The sequence below is a fragment of the Sminthopsis crassicaudata genome, chromosome 2 (assembly GCF_048593235.1).
Source record: "Sminthopsis crassicaudata isolate SCR6 chromosome 2, ASM4859323v1, whole genome shotgun sequence".
Lineage (NCBI taxonomy): Eukaryota > Metazoa > Chordata > Mammalia > Dasyuromorphia > Dasyuridae > Sminthopsis > Sminthopsis crassicaudata.
In genome coordinates, this window is record NC_133618.1 from 43,737,136 (window position 1) to 43,764,820 (window position 27,685).

Here is a 27,685-nt window from a genome sequence, read left to right on the forward strand (position 1 = left end):
CATAGTTGACTAATTGGCCTATTCTTCCAAGCTCCGGCTACAATGCTATTTTGCTAGATAGGGATTTCTTAACCTTTTTGATACCATAGACCCTTTTGTCAGTCTGGAAAATCCTACAGACCTTTATTCAGAATTACATATATATATATATATATGTATATATATATATATATATATATATATATATATATATATATATATATATATATGTATGTATGTATATATATTGCTGAGGTTATTGGGGTTGTGACTTGTCTCCCCACTTGCAGCTAGGAAATGTTAAGTATCTGAGACAAGATTTGAAATAGAAAAAATATAACACCTGATGTCTGAAGTTTCTAGTAGACTGACGGGGAGAGGGTGTGTAGCAAATCTGTGAAGTGGATACAGTGTTGCTCCTCGGACACTTTCTAAATTGTGTGATCATTTAACTTCTGCCTCAGTGAACTCATCTGTAGAATGGGAATAGTAATAGCACCTGCATCTTGGGTTTATTGTGAGACTCAAATGAGACAAAGTATGTTTTCTACTACCATTATTATCATTCTAAAACACACCTTTCCACGTGGTCTTTGGAAATATGTGCCATAGCGATAGCAGTTCAGCTTAACCTTAGCCTAGATGACCTGCAGAAATCCATTCCAACTCCAATCACAGAAAAGATGTTTTCAGGGGATTAAGAATGTTATTTATCCAACATTTATTAGGGGTTCACTGGTTATAAGAGGTAGCAGCTGGGTGGTTCTTCCAGGCTTGAAGTCAGGAGGACCTGAGTTTAAATACAGACTCAGACACTTACCAGATGAGTGACTCTGGCCAAGTCACTTCACCCTGTGTGCCTCAGTTTCCTCGTGTGTAAAATGAGCTGCAGAAGAAAATGGGAAACTACTCCGGTGTCATTGCTCAGAACCCCCCCCCCCCCAAAAGCGTTCAGGAAGATCGGTGACAACTGAAAATGCAACAGCAACAGAAAACCGATTTAGAGTGTGACGAACCTAATTACAGATCAAGGTGAAGAACTCTCACGTTTTCTGAGCAAAACTAATTTTAAGGAGGGAGAAGTGGGGGGGGGGAGAAGGGGGAAAGATGAAAAGACAAATTAGGGGAAAGGAAGCTAGGGATGTCCGCCGGGAAGGCGGGGCAGCCGACCAGACGCAGGATGCAGGGGTGGGGTCGCCCGTATCCTAGGTTACGGAGCGCTCCTGGGGAGAAGATGAGCGAAGCAAGGGGGAAGGGCAAGGAAAAGGGAGGAGGGGCAAGGAAAGGAAAGGTGGGGCGCGGAAGGGAAGCCTGGAGTCTCAGAAGAGAAAGCAGGAAGGAGAGGGAAGGTCTTTCCTTCCAGGGAAACTTCAGCAAATCAGTTCACCCAACTGAACTTCAGTTTCCCCTTCTATGAAATGGGGAGGTTAGAGTCGTATCCTTTAACGCTCATGACAATTCTACATCTTCGACTCCAGGGTCCCGGCCCTTTAATAGGCAGCCGCCCACCCCGCTCGTGGGGTCCCCACCCCAGTGACTCAAGACTGCGTGACCCTGTCGCGTTACTTGCGCTCAGCCTAAGGTAGAGCTCTTCCGCAGCGGGAAGTAGTCCCCGCTCGGAGGCAGAAGTCGGCCCGGAAGCAGCCTCCAACCTTCGGGAACCGGAGAGGGGGCGTCCCGGGAAGCCGCCCAAGTGTAGCCTATCTCCGGAAGGGGGGGTAGCCCAGTCCAATAACGAACCGGGTCTATCCCCCGTAGGGGGCGTGATCTCTCTCCGGCAGGTGCTCAGCCTATCCCCGGAAGAGGGCGTGGCACGGTCTCGGAATGGGGCGTGTCACCTCTCCCCCGCGGATCCCTCCGCCTGCACCAGTGAGACTGAGGCCGAGCGAGCCGCCATTTTGGACGCTGGTTTCCCTCTGCCGCCGTCCCTGCCGCAGCCTCCGCTGTCTCCAGTCCGCTGTCGGGCCGGTGAGTGTGCAGCCCCGGGGCTGCAGCATCCCGTCCTCATCCCGCCGCCTCCCGGAGACAGCGGGGCTGCAGGCATCGCGCCGTCCGTCCGCCCGTCACGGAGACTTGGCGGGGGTGGATCCGGCCCCCGGGAGGGTCCGCGCTCTGTCAGTCAGCCCGGGTCCCTTTGTCTCGGGGCTGGTGGCCCTCTTCAGCCGTGGCCTGGCTCGGTCCACTGCACGCACGGCCATGCTTGCCCCCCTGCAGAGCTGCCCCCCTGGGGGGTGGAAGGGGGCGGGGGAGGCACCTGACTGTCTGGCCGGACCCAGAGCAGGGGGGGGGGGTCAGGAAAGGGAATCTATGAGTGAGGGCGTGAGCCTCACCCGGCGTGACAGGAGGGAGGAATCGCTGCGTGCTCCGGGTGAAGGTGGGGGATTCACGCTGGTCACGAATGAGTTTTAGAGGAAGGGGCGGAATGCCACTGGCGGGGCATTCCTGGCCACGTCTGTGCCACGGCCTCTGTCCTCGGGTGAACTGCGCGGGCCCCTCGTCGGTCTCAGGTTTTAAATACAAAAAACAAACGACTTGGACTGAAGTTCCCGAACCGGAACGGAGTCCAGAAATTCACATGCCCCCGGGGAGAAACCTCCGATCGCTGCAGGCCCTGCGGGGAGTCAAGGCCCTCTCCTAACGTCGCCTTTTCAGTTATTTTCCATTAAAAATGTAGCAGTTAGTGGAAAAACTCTACCACCCTTCTCTAGACACGCTAGAGGCGGGAAGCGGGCCTGCGATTGGGTTCGGAATATTCTTGGTGGAAGGCGCTCCTGGTGCCCATGGAGGCTGGTCTTAAAGCCGGGGCTCTTCCTCCGGGGGCATGAACTTAAAAAAATCAGTTTGATGATGGGCCTAATGTTTTATGCATTTAAAAACATCCATAATGAGCCTGGGGTCAAAGAGCTTCCTGACTTGGAGGCAGCTCCGTCTTCTGTACTAGGATTCTTGACTTTGTACAGTGGTTGGGCTGGTTTCTTACTTTCCTCTTTTAAGTCCTTTTGGCCATCCAAATATGTCAATATTTTTCTAGATCTCTAAAATAATTCTTCAGTCGCTTAATTGATACGATATCGAATGGATACATTGATTTAGGTAGTGTTTCTCTCAAACCTAGAGCTGGTTTTTGCAGTGATAAGATTTAAGGCACCTGTGTTTATAAATCAATATTCAATTAATTAATATAAACAAAAATTTGGCATTTGGTAATATAAAAAGACAAAAAAAAAGTCTGATAGAAATGCTTTGGTGAATTGTTAAATTCAATCTGTGTTTTGGTAGCATATAGAGAATATATAAAATAATCAGTGAAAAATGCTGTAGAACAAAATTTTAAATTGCTTAGCTTTGGGAACATTTTAAATTTTAAAATTGTAAACTTTTCAGTGGAATTGGGAATTGTATTTCCCCATTACTCATTTTTCTTCTAGTATACATTGTAGTATAGGTTTTTATTTACAAAACATGTGCCTGGGTAATTTTTCAGTTTTGACCCTTGCAAAACCTTCTGTTCCAAATTTTCCCCTCCTTTTCCCCACCCCCTCCCCTTGATGGCAGGTAGTCCAATACCTATTAAAATATATGTTAAATCCAATACATGTATACATATCCATACAGTTATATTGCTGCATAAGAAAAATCAAATCTAGAAAGAAAAGGGGGGGGGGAACCTGAGAAAGAAAACAAAAATGCAAGCAAACAACAACAGAAAGAGTGAAAATGCTATGTTGTGGTCCACACTCGGTTCCCACAGTTCCCAATTAGATGGCTCTTCATTGTAGTACTCGTCATATACAAAGTTGCTTAAATTGCTTAAAATGCTACTTTATTACTTTATTAGCCATGTTTTTTTAATCTAGTTTTAGACATAAAACAATGTTTAATTTGGGCTCTAGTACTTTTGAAACAGATGGAATCAAGCTATGATTGTGTGCTTTATATATAAATCTAGACTACAAGTATACAGAATTTTTTGGACTGTGAATACAGTGGAGGGAACAAAGTTACTCAATTTAGTGCTATTTAATATATAATAGGGAAGTCCTAAGTCCATGATAAGTATGTTTGTAGTCTTTATTGCACCTTCTAGATTTCCATAATGGCAGCTGTAACATACTCTTGGAGTATAGGATTTTTTTCAGTGTCTACTCTACATTATAACACCTTAGGAGGCAGCTAGGGGACTCACTCAGTGGATTGAGGGCTGGTCTTGGAATTTGAAGGACCTGAATCCTATCTCAGATACTAGCTGTGTGACCTTGGGCAAATCATTTAAGTTGTTTGCCATAATCCCAGGGGAGAAAGAAAAGGCAACTCTTTCAGGTATCTTTGCCAGGAAAATCCCATGGACAGTGGACAGTACTATGAGGTCAACAACTAAATCTTTTATTTTGATCAGCATAGTGATTCCCACCTGGGTTGATTGTGAAGAGAATATAAAAGTCTTGATTATGTGAATGTCATTGGGTTCGTGATTAAAAAAAAAAGTTTCCTCATCAAAGTTATGTTTGTAATTTATGGTATGACATAACATTAAACTTTTCTCTGTTAGTTGAGTCTGCTTAGTAATCGACACTTCTTCAAATCAAATGACAATGATTATACTGAGGAATATTGTTGTGTGTCATCTTAATCACCCACCAGATGAAACTCGGTATCCTTTGTGTTGTTTATTTTGTATTCTAATTCTTTAAAAATTGATATTTTCTATCATTATATGTGATAAGACTTTTAATTAGAATATTTGAATAAACAATGCTGCTTTCCCCACTGTATTTAATATAGAGTTTACTTAGCTATCTTTGGAAAGAAGTTCAGGTCAGGCATATCTCTGTTCTTCAGTGCATCCATGTGAGTGCTTCCCTCAGAAACATTGAAGTGACTCTCATTTTGGGAGATTCTTGTCCATAAACTCCCCCAAATTCTCCACAGTAAAACTCCATCCATGTCTTAGAGGCTCTTCTCTGGGTACTTAGCATTTTGTGGATAGCATTGTAGCACAGTTGTGTTACTTTGTAACACTGTCTACCTTTCTCCTCATTACTTGTAATTTCATTTCTTATGCAAGCCCTCAGTAGAATGCTACAGCCAATTTATGTCCAACATGCGCCCTTTGGGTCACTCACAACTTTGATTCTTTAAAGATTGTAGTGTTCTGTGACTCACAGTTGTATTAGAACTGGAAGAGTATTGTTAATGGAACCCCCAAAGATGGATTCTCTCTTTCAGTGATCAGGATGGGGTATTCATAATGAATCAGTTTATATAGTTGGAGGCCATTGAGCCCAATGCCTTCATTTTTACAGATGAAGAAATTGAGGCCTGGGGAGGGGGTTATAGAATTTGTGCAAGGTCACACAGATAGTAAGAGTCAGAGTACTGCCTCCTCAGTGCTTTTTTTTTAAGAGCTTGATGCATCACACAATGTTATCTGTCTGTCTATGCTGCTTTTCAGCTGCTATTTTATTTACATAATTTGTATAACCAATGTGTATAAGGCTTATACACAATTTTGTTTTTGATTAATTTGGAATCTACTTGTAGAGTGGGAGGCATCTCTTTTCCTTTCATTACATTTGGACATAAGTTTCATAATCCTTTGAATGAGGCTGATATACTGAAGTGTAATCTGTTGCCATTAGTTAATTTCTTTTTTCCTCCCCATTAGTTCATTTCTTTCATAAATGAAAAGACAGATTGATAGATATTAATTTGATAAATGATTAATATAGCAAATGAAAAATAAACAGCTGAGTTCCTGAGCCATCTTTCACTTGAGTATGTTACCCATAGTTTTAGGAAAATGGAATTTTCCAAAGCTAACCTTCCATTAATTTCACTTAAATCCAAACCCATGTCACTGAACCTCTGTAGGAATAACAGGAATGCCAATCAAGAATGCCTTTCTGATAGTTCCTGGCTTAAGCTTTTTGTAAGTCATTTGTATATTCAGTAATTAACCATTTCTGGATCATATTCTCAAAGTAAATCTCTTTCATTCAATCCACTATTGCTAGGTAAACTATTTGGGAATAGATTTATTAATATTTCTAATACAATAAAAATTGGAATAAGAACTCAGTTTCTTAAGTTTCCTTTAGGCACTTTAGTTTTAGGTAGAAGAAACAAATCACAGGAAAATAAGTTAATATTCTGTGTGTGTGTGTGTGTTTGTTTATACTACTTTCAAGGGAAATCTCAGGGGTCATTATACCTTCAGCTAAGAATGCCAAATATTATATGAGATTTTAAAAATGTTTTATTAAAAGCTTTTAAACTTTGGTTCATTCATTAAGTTACCTAGGCTTTATACTAGATGGTGGCCATACAGGATACAAAGATAGATGAAGATATTCTTGCTTGGAAAAAGCACATTCTAATATGGGAGATCATATGAATATATAAATACAGTTGGAACAGTTTGTGAGGGGAAGTTCTATGTAATCAATCTGGGAAAATATGCTGGATTGTGAAAACACTTTAAACATCAAACAGAGAAGTTTTTATTTTGTCCTAAACTGGGGAACCATTGAGATTTATGCTTTAGGTATATCAAATTAGCAACAGTGTAGATGATGGATTGGAAAGGGAAGAGACTGGATACAGGAAGAACAATTAGAAAGCTATATCTGTAGTATAGATAGCAAGTAATAAGGGGGTGTATAGTATGAGTAGAGGAAACTGTACATAATAGGTGTCTGAAAATGAGTTGAATGATTGGATAAATGGTGTTTCCTAGGACAGAAATTAGGAATGAATAGATTTTAGGGAAGGATAATTTTATTTTAGAAAAACTGAATTTTGAGATGCCTATGGAATATCAAGGTGGAAATATGTATAGGTTGACAATTAGCTGTGTGGTCCAAGAACCCTAGGGGTGAGAGGATTTAGATGAAGAGCTGGTCAAAGTCATTGAAAAGAGCTCAAGAATGATGGTCAAGAAAAAAGGATCATGAGTGACGCTCAGTCTGGGTTAGGTACAGAAGCCACATTACAGTGGATTGAGAAGTGGATGCAAGGTCTGAAAATGGGTGGGGAGAACAATGAATAGAGACAACTTTTTCTGGGAATTTGGCTGTGATGCAAAGTCAGTAATCATTTATTAAGTGCTCACTATATGACAATCACCATGAAGGGGGGAGGGAGTCATAGGATAATAGTATGAGGAGGTAGTAGGGAAAGTGCAGGATTTTGTATATGTATCTGTGAAGGTTGGCTGGGGTGAGAGGATCTGGGTAATTTGAAGGTAGGCAGCAAGGAACCTGTGTTAAGCTAAGGAGAGGAAAGGATAATGATTTTATGGAAGGACAAGCTGCCCTTAGTAAGCAGGGCAGCCTCAACTTCTTAATTTGGAGCAGAAGAGGAAAGCATAGAATGTTTCTGAGGTGATTGTTTATGATTATTTATTTAGTTACATGTAAATTAAAACAGTCCCTGAACAGGAGGAATTCTCAGTTTAATGGGAAAGACAACAAGCAAACAGACATATAAGTTATGTAAGAATAATTAAGAAATAACATTAACAGAGGTGAGGCACAAGAAATTTTTTTTTATAATTATATTTTTTGTACTTTTTATTTTTTTTTAAAGTAGATGCCTAACAATTTAAGAATGGGTAACTAACTTATACACAGAAATATAATGGAGTGTAAGGATGCGGTTCCCGCAAAACAAGAGAAGGGAATTGTAAGGGCCCTTTAAATGGGTGGGCACAGTGCAACAGGAGATTGAGTGGCCCAGAAGTAATCTCTGTGGATATAGGACTGCCCTGTGGGTGGGATCCTGTCCATATTGAGATAGCTTCGTAATGGGTGATGGCCCTCTCGCCGGTTGGCGGTTGGCGCTGTGTGTGACCTCACAGGCCCTTTATAAGTCCACTGCAGACAGCAGTCGCTCTCTTTAACCTGGCTCCCTAGCCTGGGGTAGCTGAGCCAGCTGATGGAGCCGTGAGAGGTAAGAAGTTAACAAGTCAGGGCATTATGTGAGTAGGTATAATAAAGGCTTTTAAGATTACACGTGGCTGTTCTTGAGTTATACCGGTTATTAAACTATAGATTCAAGAAATTGTGGCCAAAGACCTTTGAAGGCCTCAGAGGAGCCGAGCCAGGTAGAGTTGACTCTGCAAAGGTCAGTGGTCAAAGGTACTCTGTTGGGCCTAGGACAGACTAGTAATTGTAACTGCTAGGAGGGCATGTTACAATGGAATATGACTCTGCCATAAGAAAATAAATGATGAATTCAGAAAAGTACAAAACTATTTATATAAACCAATAAAAAGTTCAGTAGAGAGCCAGTAATATAATATGCATAATGATAACTTAAGCCATAAACATGAAAATAAGAAGAGAAAAAAAACAACAAAAAATTTAAACCAAACACTATAATGCCCAGCTTTGACCCTGAAAAAATGTATAAGAATATACCTCTCTTACCTCTTGTTTCATAAAACTATCAATTTAGATTTTACATATATTGTCTAATTGAGTTTGTAATGTTGACTAATTTTGGTGAACTATTGTTTTCCTTTTTTTGCTGAGGCAATTGGGATTACCCAGGTCACACAGTTAGGAAGTATTAAGTGTCTGAGATCAAATTTGAACTCAGGTCCTCAGGATTTCTGGGTTAGTTCTCTATCCACTGCCCTACCTAGCTGCCCCTAATTTATTCTTTTTTTTTCTTTCTTTTTTTTTTTAAATAGCTTTTTATTGACAAAACATAGGCATGGGTAATTTTTCATCATTGACCCTTGAGAAATCTTCTGTTCCAACTTTTCCCCTTCCCCTCCCCGCCTCCCCTAGATTACAGGCAGTCCAATACATATTAAATATGTTAACTGTATAAATATGTATACATCTATTGTATTGCTGCACTAGAACAATCAGATTTAGAAAGAATGTAAAAATAACCTGAGAAGGAAAATAAAAATGCAAGCAAAGAAGAACAGAAAGCATGTAAATGCTATGTTGTGGTCCATATTCATTTCACATAGTTCTTTCACTGGGCGTAGCTGGTTTTCTTCATTACTTAAGAATTGGAACTGATTTGGATCATCTCATTATTGAAGAGAGCTACTTCCATCAGATTTGCTCATCATATATATAGTATTGTTGATGAAGTGTATAATGATCTAGTAATGCTCATTTCATAGCATCAGTTTATGTAAGTCTCTCCAGGCTTTTCTGAAATCATCCTGCTAGTCATTTCTTACTGAACAATAATATTCCATAACATTCATGTACAACAGTTTATTCAGCCATTCTCTAATTGATGGGTAATCCATTCAGTTTCCAATTTCTAGCCACTACGAAAAGGGCTGCCACAGACATTTTGGCACATACACATCCCTTTTCCTTTTTTAATATCTCTTTGGGGTATAAGCCCAGTAGTAACACTGCTGGATCAAAGGGTGTGCACAGTTTGATAGTTCCAAATTGCTCTCCAGAATGGTTGGATCCATTCACAATCCACCAACACTCAAAAGAGCAAAGAGTTATTACTAGGAACATGTAAGGTGTAAGAAGATTGGAAAATCAGGGAGGACTAAGTCATAAGGGATTTGAACACTAGAGGATTTTGTATTTGATGCTGGAGACCATGGGAGCCTTTGGAAATGAATGATCTTGTTGCTTTTAGAAGATTATTTTTTTTAGTGGCATGTTTACAGAGACCTGAGCAGGCAGACCAATTAGCTATTGCAGTAATTCAGGTATGAGATGATGAGGGCTTAACCCAGAGTGAGAGTAGTATCAGTGTATCCAATTCTTCACAACGTGCATGTTAGTGCTTTCAATTATTAGAGTTGTTTTAGCTAATAAGACTTTTTCAAGTAGTTATTAACAATTTGTTTTCTCTTTTTAAAATTATCTTTTTATTTCCTTTGACTGGGGGGTTGTCACTCTGACTTTATAATGGTTCTTTGTGTTTTACAGGTAACCTATATTCTGAACCTTTTGATTTGTCTTATTTAATTTTCTCAGAGCCTAGTTCTGTGATAAATTCTTAAAAATTGTTAATAGGTTATTTTACTTAGGTGTTATTTCCATTTTAATGGATTCTTGATAATACTTTTACCCAAAGGAAGGATTCTTAGCAGTAGAAACTTTGGGCATCCAGGAAAGTCTGGTGAGGAATCTTTGGGGGCAATAACTCTCCACCTCCTTTAAAAAGTTCTATTGCCTTTCATTTTTACACTGGGGTCATCAAAAACATGTAAACAGACTAGTTGTCCCCATGATTGTGACTGACATAATTTTATTTATGGTCCCTATCCTTCCCTCTCCTCCATTGGAATTAAGTGATTTGCCAGGAGTCATACAACTAAAAAGTTTCAAGTATCTGAGTCAGATTTGAACTCTGTCCTCTTGATTGAGTTGTTTTGAAGATAAATGGCAAGATTATTTGAAAGAGGAAAAAACAAACTTCTATCTAAAGAGAATATTATCTGTGAGGGTTTATGAATTAGTGATTAACACATAATGGTAGAACTGAAGCCTAGCTATTTTATTAATGTTCTGCTTACTTTACTAATGTTCTAAAGTAATGTACAGCTTTACTGGTTTCTGTAAGTTTTGTTAAACTTTTGTTTTGGGTTCTGGCATGGATAGTTATTTTCTTAGGTGGTACAATATATCTATGATCCTCTTTTTTCTTTCTCTCTATTTCCCTCTGTGTATCTTGCTCTCTTCTCTTTGTCTCACCCTTCTCCTCTTCCTCCCCTCCCCCTTTTGTATACAGGTGGATGTTGGTTTGTGATTTTTACAGTCTTGGGAAGCACCAGCTTCTTCCTAAGGGCTGAAACTTGATTAACAGGAAATGAGAAATCCAGGTGACATCTTACTCATTTGTTTTTCCTCCCCCCTTTAAATCCTTTTGGATTTGGGAAAACTTAGGGGATCTTTTTCTTTTCTTTGTCTTAATTTTGCCTTTTTTCTAAAGAATGTCAGGTGCACTGTCAGATTGGCTAAGATGACAGGAACAAATAATGATGAATGTTGGAGGGGATGTGGGAAAACTGGGACACTAATACATTGCTGGTGGAGTTGTGAAAGAATCCAGCCATTCTGGAGAGCAATTTGGAACTATGCCCCAAAAGTTATCAAACTGTGCATACCCTTTGACCCAGCATTGCTGCTATTGGGCTTATATCCCAAAGAAATACTAAAGAGCGGAAAGGGACCTGTATGTGCCAAAATGTTTGTGAAGCTCTTTTTGTTGTAGCTAGAAACTGGAAGATGAATGGATGTCCATCAGTTGGAGAATGGTTGGGTAAATTATGGTATATGAAGGTTATGGAATATTACTGCTCTGTAAGAAATGACCAGCAGGAGGAATACAGAGAGGCTTGGAGAGACTTACATCAACTGATGCTGAGTGAAATGAATAGAACCAGAAGATCGCTGTACACTTCAATGTTGTATGAAAATATATTCTGATGGAAGTGGATATCTTCAACATAAAGAAGATCCAACTCACTTCCAGTTGATCAATGATAGACAGAGGTAGCTACACCCAGAGAAGGAACACTGGGAAGTGAATGTAAATTGTTAGCACTACTGTCTGTTTGCCCACGTTACTTGTACCTTCGGAATCTAATGCTTATTGTGCAACAAAAAAATGGTATTTACACACATGTATTGTATCTAGGTTATATTGTAACACATGTAAAATGTATGGGAATGCCTGTCATCGGGGGGAGGGAGTAGAGGGAGAGGGAGGATAATTTGGAAAAATGAATACAAGGGATAATATTATAAAATTTTTTTTTTTTAAATTTAAAAAAAAAAAAAGAATGTCAGGTGCAGCAGATAGGTCTTTGAATGGCATTATTATAGCAGAAAATTCTCCCCTTCTAGCACTACAACATGTCTCTGAAGTTCACTTAGGTGTTCAGATAGCTTTATATGTTTATGTTTTAATGAATGGCTATTTAGCAATTTATTTTCATGTCTTTTGGAACTGTTGGAGTTCTCTTTGAAGAAATCAGTAGAGGTTCTTTTGTAATATAATTGATAGGATCATAGAAACAGGTTATTTTACAAATTAGGAAACTGAGGCCTAGGGAGAATAAAATATTTGCCCAAGATCATACAGATAATTAGCTTCAGAGAAAGGGCCCAACACTTTTTAACTCTAGAGTCAGTACTCTTTCCAATATGTCTTGATAGTTTTTTTGGTTTTTTTCTCTGACATCTGGTAGCTTTTGTTAATTTTTATGGTTGATTCTCACTTGGATCTTTTCTAACATTCTATAGAGTTAGACAAAATGGGATTTGAATGGACTTCCTTTTGTTGCTGGAGGGAATGAGGTTTGTTTATCTGTCATTGAAATAAATCTGCATAGTTATCTATAGCTACCCAAAGCAAAACTTTTTTTTTTTAAAGCAAAGGTTTTAAATTTTTAAAGCAAAGGTTTAAAAATGTCTCATGTTTACCTTATTGGTCTGAACATTAGGGTATCTGCCCAAACTTGTTTCCCCTTTCCCACATACACTTAGTATATAAGCCTATAAAACCGTTGTTATTTTCAAACATACGCTTTTTTTCCTTTTTGAATTCCTTTTGAATCATTTTTTAGGGATGAGATATTTGTACTAATAGTATCATATGTTATCAAATTAAACTTCAGATATGATGATAGAAAGCATTACATGTTCTGTTACAGTAGGCACTTGTCAGTTATTTTTGTTAAAATCCATCTACTTATGATAGTTAAAAGGCAGTAACTCTGCTTTTACCAGATGGATGTTCTTGAGTGTTAATTTCTTTTTTTTTTCCTTTTCTTTTTTTTTGCACTGAGGCAACTGGGGTTAAGTGACTTGCTCAGGGTCACACAGCCAGGAAGTGTTAAGTGTCTGAGACTAGATTTGAACTCAAGTCTTCCTGACTTCAGGGCTGATGCTCTTATTTACTGTACTACCTAGCTACCCTTTTTGAGTGTTAATTTCATCTATAAAATGTAGAGTTGTTTAATTCTATGACTGCATTTGTGATTATTTAACTAGGACTCGACTTTCTGACCAGGCAAACTGCCTCTAAAAATGTCATTATGGTTCCTGTATTTTCTCCATAGGAAATATAAATCATGCTGGGCTCTGGGTTCAAGGCTGAACGCTTAAGAGTCAACTTGCGCCTGGTCATAAATCGCCTCAAACTGCTAGAAAAAAAGAAAAGTGAGTACTTCAGCATGGCATTTATTTTTCCCTTTTCTCAGGTTTCTCACTGGATCCTGGCTATGACATTTTGTTTTCAGGTTGTGTAAGTAAACCTCTATGCATCTTAGTTTCTTTATCTGCAAAATGGAGACTAATAGCATCAATTCCCAGAGCTGTTCTGAGAATGAAATAAGATAATATTTGTAAAAACTTAAAGGTGTGTATGTATAAAAATAAATGCTTGCTGTTGCTATTGGTTGTTATCAAGAGTAATCTTACTAAGGAAAAGGAATAAAAAGCTCAAGTGAGCTTTTTTTTAGAGTGTTGAACCAACCTAGGAAAATTATTTTTCTGTAGGTTTCACGTTCAGAATTTTTATAGCATAGACTGCTACGTACAGTGTATCTTTCCTGACCATGGAAAAGCTCATTATCAATGTATAAAAAAAATATATACGGTTTATATTACAGCGGAACTAGCCCAGAAAGCAAGGAAGGAGATTGCAGATTATCTAGCAGCTGGGAAGGATGAACGGGCTCGGATCCGTGTGGAGCATATCATTCGAGAAGATTACCTTGTGGAAGCCATGGAGATATTAGAACTCTACTGTGATCTACTCTTAGCCCGATTTGGCTTGATCCAGTCTATGAAGTAAGACATGTTACATTCCCCTTTTTTCCATTTTTTGCAGGAATGGGCATGGGTTTTATTTTACATGATTATGTTGGGAAGCTGGCACGATGTTATTGTCCTTATCTGTAGTCTGATAGATTGGTCCCATCTTAAGTAGGACAACTAGGGCATTCTTTATTCCCTCACCCCAAACCCAAAGGCAATTGGGGTTAAGTGACTTACCCGGGATCACACAGCTAGAAGTGTTAAGTCTCTGAGACCAGATTTGAACTTAGATCCTTCTGACTTCAGAGCTGATCTTCTATCTACTGCACTACCTAGCTGTCCCTACTAGGGCATTCTTAAGAAATAGTAGAGTGAAGTTTTAAAGTTTAAAGTACTGAGTTAATTGTGTTTTTTTCATTTTTATATTTTCTTAGAGAACTTGATTCTGGTCTGGCTGAATCTGTGTCCACTTTGATCTGGGCTGCTCCTCGACTCCAGTCTGAAGTGGCTGAGTTGAAAATAGTGAGTATTACTGATTTCAATAATTTTTGTAATCCTTCAGTGAAATAAAACATCTATCTGTATGTTTGCTGCCTCTGTTTAGTTCATATGTGTGATTATAGATTATCATTTTTTGAGGTGGGGGGAGTTGGTTTTTTGTCATACTGTTTCTGAAAAAAAAATTCTTGTTCTGAGACTATTTCACAGATTGATAGAATGTTTAGTATGATTAGAGGAAAATGATTTGTTCTTTTCTTCAGTTGTTGTTGAATGGTTTCTGCATTTTTTTCAGTGTTCTTTTTTTCTCTTTAGGTTGCGGATCAGCTTTGTGCCAAGTATAGTAAAGAATATGGCAAACTATGTAGGACCAATCAAATTGGAACTGTGAATGACAGGGTAATGTGCATACTTGTTAAAAACCAAAAACAAGCAAGATGAGTAGGTGACACTTTTGACCCACTACAATTTTGGTAGATACAAGCAAGCCTAGATTAATGTAAAGTTGTCCATTTTGCTGTGGGAAAGGAGGGAAGAAGAAAAGGGGGACAGTATTGAATTGTAGGTTAACAGTGTAGTCATTTGTCCCTTCACTCTTTTGGGGGGTGTGACTTTTATCTGATCCTAGTCCTATAATATTGATCTTTTATTTATTGTTATGTTCAAAATTTATTCAACAATTACATGAAGCATCTATTTTGTATACATAACCATTGTAGTATACACTGGAGCTATAAAAAGCAAAATGACATCATTCCTATTCTTGAGCTGACTTCCACTAAATTAATTGTGATTGGAGAGGGAGTAGTGGAGGAGGAAACTGATCCAAGTTTGTCAGCAACTACATACTTTATTTTTACTCAGACTGGCCAAGCAACCAGCAGCTAGTAAGTGCTGGTACTGTTCTTAGTCATTAAGATTACAAAGACAAAAATAGAATAGTCCTTGGGAAATGGACCTTGTTCTGTATGCCTAGGAAAAATGCTAATGCCAAATGCTAATACTGCTACTAACTTAATTTATGACTTGGGGAAAATAATTTGTCTTTACTTTGCCTTGTGGAAGAAATACTAAAAAGAGAAAAACAATTAACTGATTAATTGGTGGTTGCTACCAATTTTGTAATGAATACTAAACCCTTTTTTGTACTATCATAGTTATAGGTATCTTGGGATTAAAGTGGACATCCCTGTTTCCCAAGTAATTTGTTTTGTTTTTGTTTTTTCCCCAGCTAATGCATAAATTGAGTGTGGAGGCTCCACCCAAAATTCTGGTAGAGAGATACCTGATTGAAATAGCCAAAAATTACAATGTTCCTTATGAACCTGACTCTGTTGTCATGGTGAGTACATTAGGTCCAGTTGAGGTACAGAGGAGAGTGAGGATATCTCAGTAGATATATATATATATATATATATATATGTATCCATGTGTTTAGACAACTTGGTAATACATGTAGGGATTAAATCTCTGCTTTTGCTTTGCTAGTCTATAGGAATAGTAGAGCAATATTTGTGTAGCACATTAAGCAAAAAAAATAAGTACTTTATAAATGGTATTTCATTTGATCTTCACATTTTAGAGATGAGGAAACTGAGGCAGATGATTGACTCAGAGTGGATGTAAATAGCCATTGTTTCTATTTTGGCCAGAACCCTGACTGTTTCCCTTCCCAGACTGTTTTTTTTTTTTTTTTTTTTTTTTGGGGGGGGGAAGGGAGCAGGGCTGGAAAGAGACTATTAAAGAGGTCCATTCTTTGCCTCAGTTCTTACCTAGCCTTAATCAACAGAAAGGACACTAAAAGGCATTACCACAGTCAAACTGAGAACTTATCTTAGAAAATATCAAGGCCTTCCATGCCATCCAGATCCATTTCCAATCCTGATCTAAATCTGGCCCAGATTGGTTCTGGAGGGGAGAGTGAGGCTGGTGACCAATTCACTTGCATATCATAGCATCAGCTCCCTGCAGAGGAGCTCCTCTTGGAGAAGGAAGGACAAACAACACTAGAGACCTGTGATTTACTCATCTAGGAATGACTTAGTATATAAATCCTAGAGAATTGCTTGAGGCACATAAGGTTAAGTGATTTGCCTCAGATAACAGATTTAAATGAAGATCTGTATTTTAGGCTTAGTCATTGTCTGAGACTGTAACCTTGGCCTTCCTTATCCACTGTGCCACCACTTTGTGTATGATAGTTACTATCCAAATACTTTTAAAAAATTATACAGCAATATGTTTCTTAGGTGATATTATTAACATAGCTGTTTTTTCTGACTTGCAAATGTGCATTGACATTGAGAAATTCATAATACCCTCATTGATTGTGAGGTAACCCCTAGGCTTCTGGGCCTGTTGTGTAACTATATGTTGGTTCCTCTTTCCTCAGGCAGAAGCTCCTCCTGGAGTTGACACAGATCTTATTGATGTTGGATTCACAGATGATGTGAAAAAAGGTGGGCATGGAAGAGGAGGAGGTGGTGGTGGATTCACGGCACCAGTTGGTCCTGAAGGAACAGTGCCCATGCCTATGCCCATGCCAATGCCCATGCCCTCACCAGGTTCTCCTTTCTCATATCCACCTCCAAAGGGACCAGTAAGTATACATAAGATCTCTTGGTAGAAAGTCTTGAGAATAGAATGGAATATTATCAACTTTTGGCAGTTTGCAATTGAAGATTTAAAAAAGCAATATGTCTGATATTAAGTCTAGTGTAAACTTAGGAAAATAAGTTTTACCATTTGGATTAAGGGACTATTTCTTGGCTCAATTGTACATCATAAAGAAGTAAAACATAGGATTTTTGGATGAAAATCTTTCTTGTATGTTTTACTATTGGCAAAGCGGAGCCTTCACAGGACTGGTCTGATAAATGTTTTCGGAGAAGATTCAGCAACTTAGTTGCATTTCTGTTTGTTATTTGGATTAATTGTCTTATGCTTGTGTCTTTAGAGCTGTTTTAGGTAATTTTTTCCTAATAGGACTCCTGCTTTGTTACTTTTTTGACCCAAACAAGAAATCTTTCCTAGTTGTAAACTGAGATCAATACTGTATCTATGACATTGATTTTCTCCTCTTACAGTCGGATTTCAATGGATTGCCAGTTGGGACATATCAGCCCTTTCCCAATATCCATCCACCTCAGATACCAGCAACTCCCCCAACATATGAATCTGTAAGTGCCTGAGCTTCCTTTTATAAGCAGCAGCTGCAGAGAGAATCCCATGAAGAGGGCAGAGTAATTGTCACAGGGAAGGCACAGTTTTATTCAGCCCCTAAAACTAATATGGTTTTTGCTTTGGCACTTTCATTCTGCTTCATCCCATGGTGGTACTGCTTTGTCTCTCAGTGATTGATTTAGGAACAGGAGAATAAGGTCACTGAAACCTAAAGAGGATCAACTAAGATATAATTGGAACCAACCATTTTTTGGATCAGATAGACAGAAAAGTTCATGGACCATGTGTACCTGGTGATGTAGTTTTAGGATTGGAACTCTAAATGCCACTTACTTGTAGTATTATCAGAAACCATGTAACAGAATGTCTCTTAGAACACGAAACAATTGTAGCACCCTTGATACAGGTGATGGCTCTTGGAATTTCTGCTGGCCCTATGTCCATTGATAGCAGCTTGAAGTAGGTTTCTACCAAATTCTCTTATAGCAGAAAAAAAATTAACTTGGTTCAAGTATTGAAGAATCCTGAAATAGACATGCATTATAAATTAATCACTTGAGAAAAGCTGCCTGCTCCTAGGCCTGCTTGGGTTCTTTTATTGACGTTTTTTTCTCTGTGAGTGGTGTATCATAAGTTGAATCTTGCCATTCTTGTTTTAACAGTCTTTTCTTGGGCTTTGGCCTGTGCACTCATTAGAGCATTGCTAGGGATTGTCTGGGGACAGTGGAGTGGAAGAGTTTCATCCCTTCTAAAGTGATGAACAGAATGTTGAGAATTTTCTGGTTTTTGGCTTTTGTTAATGACTAAATGTAATGGAAGGAAAGACAGCAAAAGGATGCTAAGGGTTGGTAGCTCAATTTCTTTGAGGGCTTGAGTCTCTTTTCTGTGGTGAGCAGTTTAACTTGGTGTAAGCTGCTGCATTGTCTTGAGTGATTTTTTTTTCCTCCATGGTAACCTTTTTTGTGTTTCAGGTTGATGTTAATGCTGATAAGAATGTTCCTTCTGCACAGGTTGTTGGTAAGTACAGTATAGTAGCTCTTCTCTCTCATTCTGTTCCCTAACCTGAAGTATTTTTCTTTCTCCTAAAATGTTTATAGAGATCTTATATTTTTAGAACAATCATTCTCAAAGTGTTTCTCAAAGCTTAGTGCTGTGCTGTCAGAATTATCTTTTCTCATGACATTCCATTTGTGTCTTCTGTCTTTACCCAAAGTAAACATATTCAAAATAAAACTTCTATTCCCCTCGCCCCCCCCACCCCCATCAAAATTAGTTCTTCCCTTTTTCCTTACTTTTCTTGGGATATATATATAAACATAAACACATTTATTTTTTATATTCAGAAGTGTTAGAATGTTGTAGCATGTAGGTTAAGGAAATATCTTGTTTTTGTTTGTTTTTTTGCAAGCAGTTGAAGTTAAGTGACTTGCCCAGGGTCATACAGATAAGAAATGTTAAGTGTTTGAGGTCAGATTTGAATTCAGGTCCTCTTAATTCTAGGGCTAATGTTCTATCCACTGCACCATCTTGCTGCCCCCTTAAGGAAACATCTTAATCACTTTCTATGCATTTTTTAGGAAGATATTATAGATTAGAACAAATGTACATTTTTGAAATCTTCATCCTGTAAATTCCATCTTCCATGTAAATGATCATCACTGTAACTTTTTTTATTCATGGTTCTTGGATACCTTTAAATTTTCCATTGTAAACTCCATCTACATTGTATCTTTTTTTTTTTTTTTTTTTTTTTGAGGCTGGGGTTAAGTGACTTGCCTAGGGTCACACAGATAGGAAGTGTTAAGTGTCTGAGATCACATTTGAACTCAGGTCCTCCTGAATTCAGAGCTGGTACTCTATCCACTGTGCCACCTAGCTGCCCCTACACTGTATCTTTATTGTGAGAAAAAAAATAGTTCAGGAGTATTAGCAAACAAAATAACCATATTTGAAGGTACATGCAAATTTTGTGCCTGTAGCTCTCTACTCTGTACTCTAATCCCCTATTTTCTACTGAAAGTTGAAAAGTCTCTCTTGTCTTTTCTTCAGGATCAGGATTAGGCATTATAGTAATCTGAGTTCAGCTGCCTTTTAGCTGTATTTTAAATTGGCATACTGATAGAATCATTCTTCTAGTCTCCCAAATGTGACATCTCAGTGTTATTTTGGATAAAACCCTTTAAAATTATCTAAAGAGAAGTTTTTAACTAAATTTAGAGTTAGAATCTGTCGAATCCTTGATTTTTTTTTTATTATTCATATTTCCTTCACCATATTCAATATCTTTATTTTTACCTACCTAGGTTACTTCAACAGTTTTCTTGTGAGCCTTTTTATACTCCAGTGCCTCTTTGTCACCTACTTATCATTTCTAATGTCAGCCTAGCTTCCAAGAATTTCTTAATCTAGCCTCATTTTTCTTCTAGCTTTTATTTTTTCCTATTCCTCATTCTCCCTGGTCCCATAAACATATCATGCATCATTTCCAGCTTATGCCAAATGAGAGAATTAAATCAGTTCATTGCTTCCAATTTGAACAATCTTTAACTCTACAAATGGAAAGTTTATCAGCATATTTAATTCTTTACTCATTGTAATGAATTAGGTCCTGGCCCCAAGCCCGAAGCTCCTGCGAGAACCACTTTGAAAACTACAGATACCTTTGACAACTTTGTGTTGCCTGAATTGCCGTCTGTCCCTGATACTCTACCGACCACGTCTGCGGGTGCCAACACCTCAGCCTCTGAGGATATTGACTTTGATGACCTCTCCCGGAGATTTGAAGAGCTGAAAAAGAAAACATAGACCTTCTTTGGCCATACCGCTCCAGGATTCGGGAGTTGGGACTGAGCAGCTTTCTTCTTGTAATGAAGATTCCCATAGAATTCTGTTTCCTGTATTAACAAATGCTCTCTTCTTCTTGAACTCTCTTCCTGCTGTACCAAGTTCTGCTGCTGTCCAATTCTTCATGACTTCAGGAGGCTAACTATTGGGGATCCTACAAGAACACTAAGAGGAACGACTCCTGCAGGTGTGGGTTGTTCCCTCAAATACACTTTTTCTATCCCCTGTTAGTGTGGTTACAGATTTTGTCCTTGGCTATGATGAAGCAACTCTTCAGGGGGAACAAGGCAAGGGAAAACACTGGGAGAGTCAAGGTTTGCTGGACCATAGGAAAGAGGGTAATATGAGGCTTTTTCATCCCCCTGAACCCCAACTCAGAAACCCCTTTGTAAGGGACATTTCCATGGGTGTGAATTAGGGGCAATATTTCTCACATCTTCAAATAGAAGGGGAGGAGAAAACATGGGAATTCCAGCAATAGTTGCTGGAAGCTGGGCAATTTCATTGCATATATACTACTCCTGGCTGCGGGATGCTCTTTCATCTGGATCCAGTTACAGAGATTTTTCTGGAAAGTCGATGGCCTCTCTTAGTTCTGCTGGATTCTCAGGGAGCCCTCCATGGCCTTTTACCCCTTTAAGTTTGAGTGGTGAGTTTCTCTTTCATGAGGGATCAGTGTTACACTTTCCTGCTTTTCCCCATAGCATATTCTGTTGTAAGTCATTTGTTTTTTCTTCTTGAGTGTACCACTGGCACTAAGATGACAGTTTAGGTGAGGTAGAATATGCCTAGTCGAGGGTTCTGGCTGCCTTAACACAAGCATTCAAGTCTCTCATAGTGAGTAAGCAGAAAATCCACTGCAAATAAGGGAATCTGTTTTTATTTGAATATGTTAAAATGATGTGGAACCTTCAACAGTATAGTCAAAAATACTTGGTTGGTGCCCACAGAAGGATAGTAGTTCTCTGCTTTCCCTGCATAGATGGATGGAGGCTGACATCCTGATTCTTAACTTCTCCTTGGTCCTTCTAGCCAGTGCTACTCTCCCAGGGGGAAAGGCCTCCTATATCAGTGATGTGTGACTAGTCTTTTCTGTGTAATGTATCTGTACAGAAGTTTCAAACAGCTTTTCTTTAATTTTTGGGTTTATTTTTATTATGGAGATTAGTAGCTCCTAATAAAGGTGAAGATTCAATGCCCTGTTTTGCTACCGCTTGGCCAGAAAATAAAGGTATCGATAAGGGGCATTGGGAATGGAGAGCCTTAGTGACTGTATGTAGAGGGTTGTCTAAATAAGAGACCTATGGAAGCACACCAGGCAGTCCTAATGCCAGTCTTGGAGACTTTTAGTTATTCTACATGTTTAAGTTAAAAAATTTAGGGTTGTTGTATTTAGTCACAGATAGTAACTTTTAAGTTATTTCTTGGGTTCATAATAAACTGAACCTCTTGTCAGTGCCTTTGTCTTGCAGAAAAAAAATCTGATATTAAAATCAGTTCTTTTGCACAGGTTGCAAGGAACTTGGCTTCATTCTGACTATTTACCCTCACAGTCACTTTGTAAATGTGGGCAGCAGAAGTCTAAACTGGTCATGCCGAGGGAGTACTGGGTGGTTCTGCTAACCTTCTCTACCTCACTGGCAGTGAGACTGACAGTGCACTGTGATTGGTCTGTCCAGGATCTTTGCTCGTATGCACCTCAACCATGTCAGGGCCCTGAAGAATGCCTGAAGTCCACGTAAATGGAATACACTGCAGAGGTGACTTTAATTCTTCATTGAATCTTACAGAATTAAGTTGCAAATAAGAATGGGTACATGCATCTGTCATTCCCCAGGCCATGCCATGCAAAAATAAAAACCATCGGGATGCTTTACATTAATCAGCCATGGTAGAAAAGCCAAGGATGGGGAAAGAGAAAGTCAAGCTAGTTCATTCTCTGAAGTTTCCATGTTGGTGCCTGCTGCTGCTGGGATTCTTTGCTCTGGCACCTTTTGAGGCCTCCGTATTCCTAACAAATTGGAGAGTTTCTGCAGCAGAATTTCTGTAAGTGGTGCTTCTTTCTGTGCCTAGTTGTGGAAGAAAAGGAGGATAAAAATGAGACAAAACTTGAAACAATTGTTAAGGACAGAGCAAAAGGACCAGTGCTAATGTAGAACCTTAACATGCTGCTAGGAAGTAAGATGTCACAACTATTATTTAGTAGTTGAGTGTCAGCAGCGTGCTAGGAAGCGTGTGAAGAACATAGAATTTAGTGTCGTTCTACAAGTAGGAAAGTGGCTCAAAGAACCCTCTGTAGAATAGTATAGAAAGATAATGGTGCTGAGTATGCAACATCTGTTCTTTGCTTTGGTGATATTGAGTCTTCCTAACAGCTGAGTCTTCATACTTACTGAGGTGGGGAATTACCTACCATTATGGACTTTCTCTCCTTGCTGAAGGTCAGCATAATTGCAGAAACAAAAAGGTTAACGATCACAAGCACTAACAAAATGACACTGGTGATGATCAGAAAGGAGCCCAGGACTGGGTCTAAGGTGACAACCTGGAATGGTAATAGAAACAAGCCCTGAGCAATACATGTAAATTCTGATGGATTTTATTTCTGGTTCCAGAAAACAAAAGTAATATATTGTTTGGGGTTCATTTGTAAAAAGCATTTATAAATTTAGAAAAGGAGAAGAATTATTACTGGAAAAGATTAGAAAACTGCAACAGCTGATTTATTTGAGGGTGTAATGCCATTATTTACTTTGTTTAATGTAAAGGGATGGATGAATTGTAAAACTGTAAATTATTTAGTTCCCTTTTTTTATGTAGGTGATGATGTCCAAACTCATTGGGAGGGCATGTGTTAATTTTTAAGGAATAATGGGATTGTGTTTAATGAATACATAAACACTAGAAATAAAACTATCCATAACACATCCAGAAATCTATTAAATAAAAATGTAGTGGGTTTTCAAAGGATAACTGTATAGCCTTTTATCTTAGTACGGTTCTTTTACTTTCTTATGGAATTGTTTCATTGTCACAGAAAATATGGTTCTATTTCATCTTCAGTTTTCAGGATTGAGATCATCCATTTCTCTGATTTGGAAACCAACTAGAGCCACATGACTAGTATTATTTTATTTAATTTCACTTCCTTTGACTATAGAAGTGCTGTTTTCCATTGGTTTTTGGCCTGCTGAATTCTACTTACTTCTCTCTGGTTTTTTTTTTTTTTTCCCCAAAAGTTGCTAGGGGATTAAAAATGTCATTAGACTGCAGACCAAATCCCAGTGAAAATGTTGCTATCAGTTACTTAATTTAAAAAAAAAACAAAAACATAGGATATATCTAATTTCCAAGGCAACCAAAGTCACAAGATCTTATATGTATCTCTGGCTAAGGATATTTACAAATGTTCTTTAGTCTCATTTCCCCTTCAAGTTGTAAAGTTCTAAAGGACTTCATTTGAAGGATTCAAAAAAGATGTCAGCACAATGTGAATGTGACAAAATAAATCCCTATTGTGATTGAATTGTTTAAGAGTTTGAGAGGTCTGAAACTTCACCAGGGAGAGCTACGTCTTAGTGGCTAAACATCTCTGGATTTTGAGGTGGATGCCATCTTTCAAGATCAAAGATGTCATCCTTCTACTTTCTACCAGTATCTCTGGAATGTTTACTTTCTGATAGTTAGAGATTTCTCTAAATTGAACATTAGCCTTTAATTCAGTTTCTTAACACTTTGTAAGTAATGCAAAGGTTTGATCTTTTACCTTTCCTGAAGATAATCCCTGTTTCTCTGAAATGAGGAATTTCCAATGGCAATAAAGTAATAATGGAGTTCTTCCTAAAATTGTGTTTAATGTTACTGTTGACACTTTTTAGGTTTTTCGTCCTATTTGTATATTTTCAAAAAAACATTGAGAAAGGAGTCAAAACTCATTTGTACAGCTGCTTAATTAATATGGAATTTAGGTTTGTGCCTCAGAACTTTAAGAACAATGGCCTTTGACACTTAAATCTGACAAGCACAAAAAATAAGGGAGTAAAAAATGGTCTTGTAAGAGTAGATTTCTGAAAGGAATGACCTAGGCTGTGGTCACTGGAGCACATTGCAAAGGGTTACTCTGCTCTGGCAGAAGAGCTCAACTTTGCATCCCTGGCTTAAGGGAAATCTATCCATTGGGAGCAGCTCCTGGTTAGATGCACATATTAAGTGAAATGGAACTTAGAACTATAGAATAAAGATTCTCACCTCATAGTAATCAAAGATCCCCATCAGAAGACCAACAATAGTTACAGCTGAGTTGAAAAAGGTTTTGTAGTCAGCAATGCTCCATCCAAAAAGAATGTTGAACTGTGTAAGGGAAAATGCTGGTGAGAGTAGTAGTGGCCCTCTAGCACAACTGTGCTCTTGGAGAGCCAGCAGCAGCAAATGGCCATGGCAGTAGATTTAGAACTGGAAAGAATTGGAGAGACCATCTCCTTCTGCCCTTCATTTTACTGTTGTAACAAGTCTCACAATGATTGTGATGATGGAGTATATCTGTGTAGCCAGACACTAACTGTTCTAAGTGCTTTAGATCTTTTATACAGAAACCTGGGAAGGAGGCACTACTATAATCCCCATTTCATATTTGAATTAACTGAGCAAGATGGAGGTTCAGTGGCTCATCTGTAGTCAAATAGACCCCTTTTGACCTTGGGTCTTCCTGATCCAGGCCTAGTGGCGCATGTCCACTTTGTTACCTCTGTGCCTCCAGCGCTCCTTGTTCTATACACTTCATCTCCCCAGAAGCACTTTGTTAACTAAGGAAGTTTAGAAATACCCGTAGGATGTACTAGGATCTGGAATTGAATGATCTTGCAAATACTTATCCTGTCTGGGCCTCTTGGACCAGGGATTACTGAGGTCCCTTTCAGCTGTAGGCCCCACAGTGTAACACTTGCAACAAGTAACAATTGGAAAGTCACTCACATACCTATTAATTTTGATCCTTAGCATCTCAGTGCCATAGGTATCATTTTCTCCATTTTATGGTGAGAAAAATTAACCTGGAGAAAAGTTAAATGAAAATACTGATAGTGACAGCTTTGACTGAAACCTGGTCCTGTGACTCTTAAGTTGAGTGTTTTCCCTACAAGACATAGCGACATTTCTAACCTAAGAGGGTTAGCCCTTGTGTTTCCTGGATTCCCCTCTTGCCAGCATGTCAGGAGGGAAGCATCAGGGTGGCTTACGGCAATGGAGTAGCCTGTCAGCAGGAGCAGAATGATCAGCGAGAAGCCGACCACCTCATCCCAAGCTCTCCTCAGAGTTGTGCTGATGATCTGGAGTCGGGGGTTGAGCCGCAGCAGGCTCCAGAGCCGAATGGTTGTCAGCAAGACCAGGAAGCCAAGAAGGTAAGTGAGAGCAGAGGCCACTCCTACGACTTCATGGAAGCTGATGAATCTACAAGAAAGTCATCACAGATGAATCAACCCCTGCATTTCTTTGGCATTTCTGTAAGCTTAATAATTTAACATGCAGTCTTTACATTGCCAAGTTTTCCTTTGGGTTCAGCCAGTTTTGACTTTAAAAGTTACTACTATAATACTGTTTCCCAATAAACTGTAGTGGGAGTTTGACCTTGGGTGAATGGGTGGTTGTCATTGGATGTGATGGGGGACATGTGTTTGAGATTTTCCTAAGCCTGGTCTTCTCACTCTGAGTTTAGGGGTCTGGTCAGCCCCATCTCTTGTGAACTTGAGCAAACTCGCATTTCACTTGGAGTGACCTTTTCCCATGAGGTATCATCAAGAAAGGCTGAACTTTGGTGCTTTTCCTAACCTGTTCCTGGGTCAGTGATAACCAAACCCGAGATTGGGAGATTCAGCAGTGATAGCAAATAGATTTGTGTGGGGAATGAGGTGCTTGCTGAAAAGTTTTCTTAAGTATAAGATAGTTTTGCTCAGAGAGGTGTAAGTAGATTGGCTCTTACTCTACTCTGCTTTCTTCATCCACTTTCCCCCTTCCTTATCCTCTAAATATTTGTTTTTGTGAAATGGGTATCTATGGAATCAGGGAGGCTATGAGCCTTGGTTTCTTTAAATGTAAAATTAAAAAGTTAGACTTGATATCTTCTGAGTATTCTCCTATAATCATATAATGAAACCTAAATATCTAGTTGACTTGCCTGGTGAGGGGCCTCCAAAGAAAGTTAGAAAGAGGATTAGTAATTTTGTCAGGTTATTTTGTATTGTAACATCTTGGCTCATAGAAAAGACTTTTTGTATAAAAAAGTGTGCCGTTTATATGATTATATTAAAGTAGATGAGAATATAGCTAACATTTTCTGTTAAATAAAAGAAAGGTTTTTCCCTTTGCCATATACTGGACTCAAGATCTCCACCTGTGAAATCTTAATATAGATGTTACTCTTAAGTTGGCTATTTCTTTGTAACCATTGATGTAGAAAACAACTCGTTTCTGTAATGTGGTATGTCTCATTACAAGGATCTATGCAAAGAAGTGCCCAAAACAGCTGCCATTGTGGTCTTTATGGGAATACAGTACTTTTCCCAAGAAGAAAGGGGCTACAAAAAAGTTCCTTACACCCAATGAAGCTCATAAGACACTTCACATCACCTTGATATTTTCATTGGATTGAAATGCCTATCACTTGCTAATGCTTAGAACAAGAAAACCATTAACTAATTTATGAACTAGGTTTTGTGATTCTGTTGTGCAGGATTATTGTCAAACCTAATTCCTTGAGTGCAAAAATGAGTATATGAAAATAGTGAATAAAGTAAGCTTCCTGAAGCAGGGGCCATTTTCATTTTTGTCTTTATGCCAGGGGCCTGGCACATTGTCCTTAAAAAATCCTACTTCAACACACTAAATATTGTGATGAAAGCAGAAATAATTTAAAACAAATGTATGGGGAAAATGTAAGCAAAATTGTAATTTTCTAATTGTTATTTACTGTAACATTGGCCCAAATTTGGTTTTTAGCTGTGATAGGCACAGAAATATAGGAGACTGGAGAGGAAGGAAAGAATAGGTTTCTTTTCTTTCCTCTTTGCCATAAGCTGGAATTTTGCCTGGGAACCTTGGCATTCTGTGTCCTAGGGACTCTTATGCCAGCACTGCTTGCTTACCTGCTTTTATTATGACGGTACCGATCCATAACTCTTTTATGCAAAAAAAAAACCTTCACCTGGAGTACCAGCATTATAAAGATTACGAGGATTATGCTTGTGTCCAGGATGTTGCCTTTCTTGGTGAAGTATTTCCATCCCTGTTGTTTCAGCCGGGGCACCTAAACATATGAGTATTATCAAATTGGATAGTTTACTCTTAGAAAATCTTGGTTCAGTAAAGATTGAAATGTAAAATGATTTGATTCTTGCTGTTCTACAGCCATCCAGAGCTGATTG

At 38.7% G+C, this 27,685-nt stretch overlaps 2 protein-coding genes across 2 annotated transcripts in view; one reads left to right on the forward strand and one right to left on the reverse strand.

Annotated features, from left to right (window-relative positions):
- The first annotated feature begins 1,809 nt into the window (after window positions 1-1,809).
- Window positions 1,810-24,116, forward strand: IST1 (IST1 factor associated with ESCRT-III). Its single transcript, XM_074286058.1, has 10 exons — window positions 1,810-1,947; window positions 13,046-13,145; window positions 13,598-13,778; window positions 14,180-14,267; window positions 14,559-14,642; window positions 15,475-15,585; window positions 16,636-16,842; window positions 17,330-17,422; window positions 18,398-18,443; window positions 20,032-24,116. The coding sequence occupies exons 2-10, from the start codon at window positions 13,058-13,060 to the stop codon at window positions 20,229-20,231; spliced, it is 1,098 nt and encodes a 365-aa protein (XP_074142159.1). The 5' UTR covers window positions 1,810-1,947; window positions 13,046-13,057; the 3' UTR covers window positions 20,232-24,116.
- The window catches only part of PKD1L3 (polycystin 1 like 3, transient receptor potential channel interacting), a 59,369-nt gene continuing 53,876 nt past the window's right edge, over window positions 22,193-27,685 (reverse strand). Inside the window, exons 26-30 of the mRNA XM_074284704.1 lie at window positions 27,407-27,567; window positions 25,505-25,715; window positions 24,519-24,620; window positions 22,684-22,815; window positions 22,193-22,333 (exon numbers count right to left, since the gene is read on the reverse strand). Coding sequence (XP_074140805.1) covers window positions 22,193-22,333; window positions 22,684-22,815; window positions 24,519-24,620; window positions 25,505-25,715; window positions 27,407-27,567 — 747 coding nt within the window. The remainder of the gene's footprint in view (window positions 22,334-22,683; window positions 22,816-24,518; window positions 24,621-25,504; window positions 25,716-27,406; window positions 27,568-27,685) is intronic.

What these genes read in the sequence shown, in the direction of transcription:
- IST1 (XM_074286058.1), top strand. Translation starts at nt 13,058, where the DNA reads ATGCTGGGCTCTGGGTTCAAGGCTGAACGCTTAAGAGTCAACTTGCGC. An exon ending in TTGGAACTGTGAATGACAGG is followed by an intron (nt 14,643 to 15,474) that starts GTAATGTGCATA and finishes TTTTTTCCCCAG; the next exon opens with CTAATGCATAAATTGAGTGT. An exon ending in CTCCCCCAACATATGAATCT is followed by an intron (nt 17,423 to 18,397) that starts GTAAGTGCCTGA and finishes TTTGTGTTTCAG; the next exon opens with GTTGATGTTAATGCTGATAA.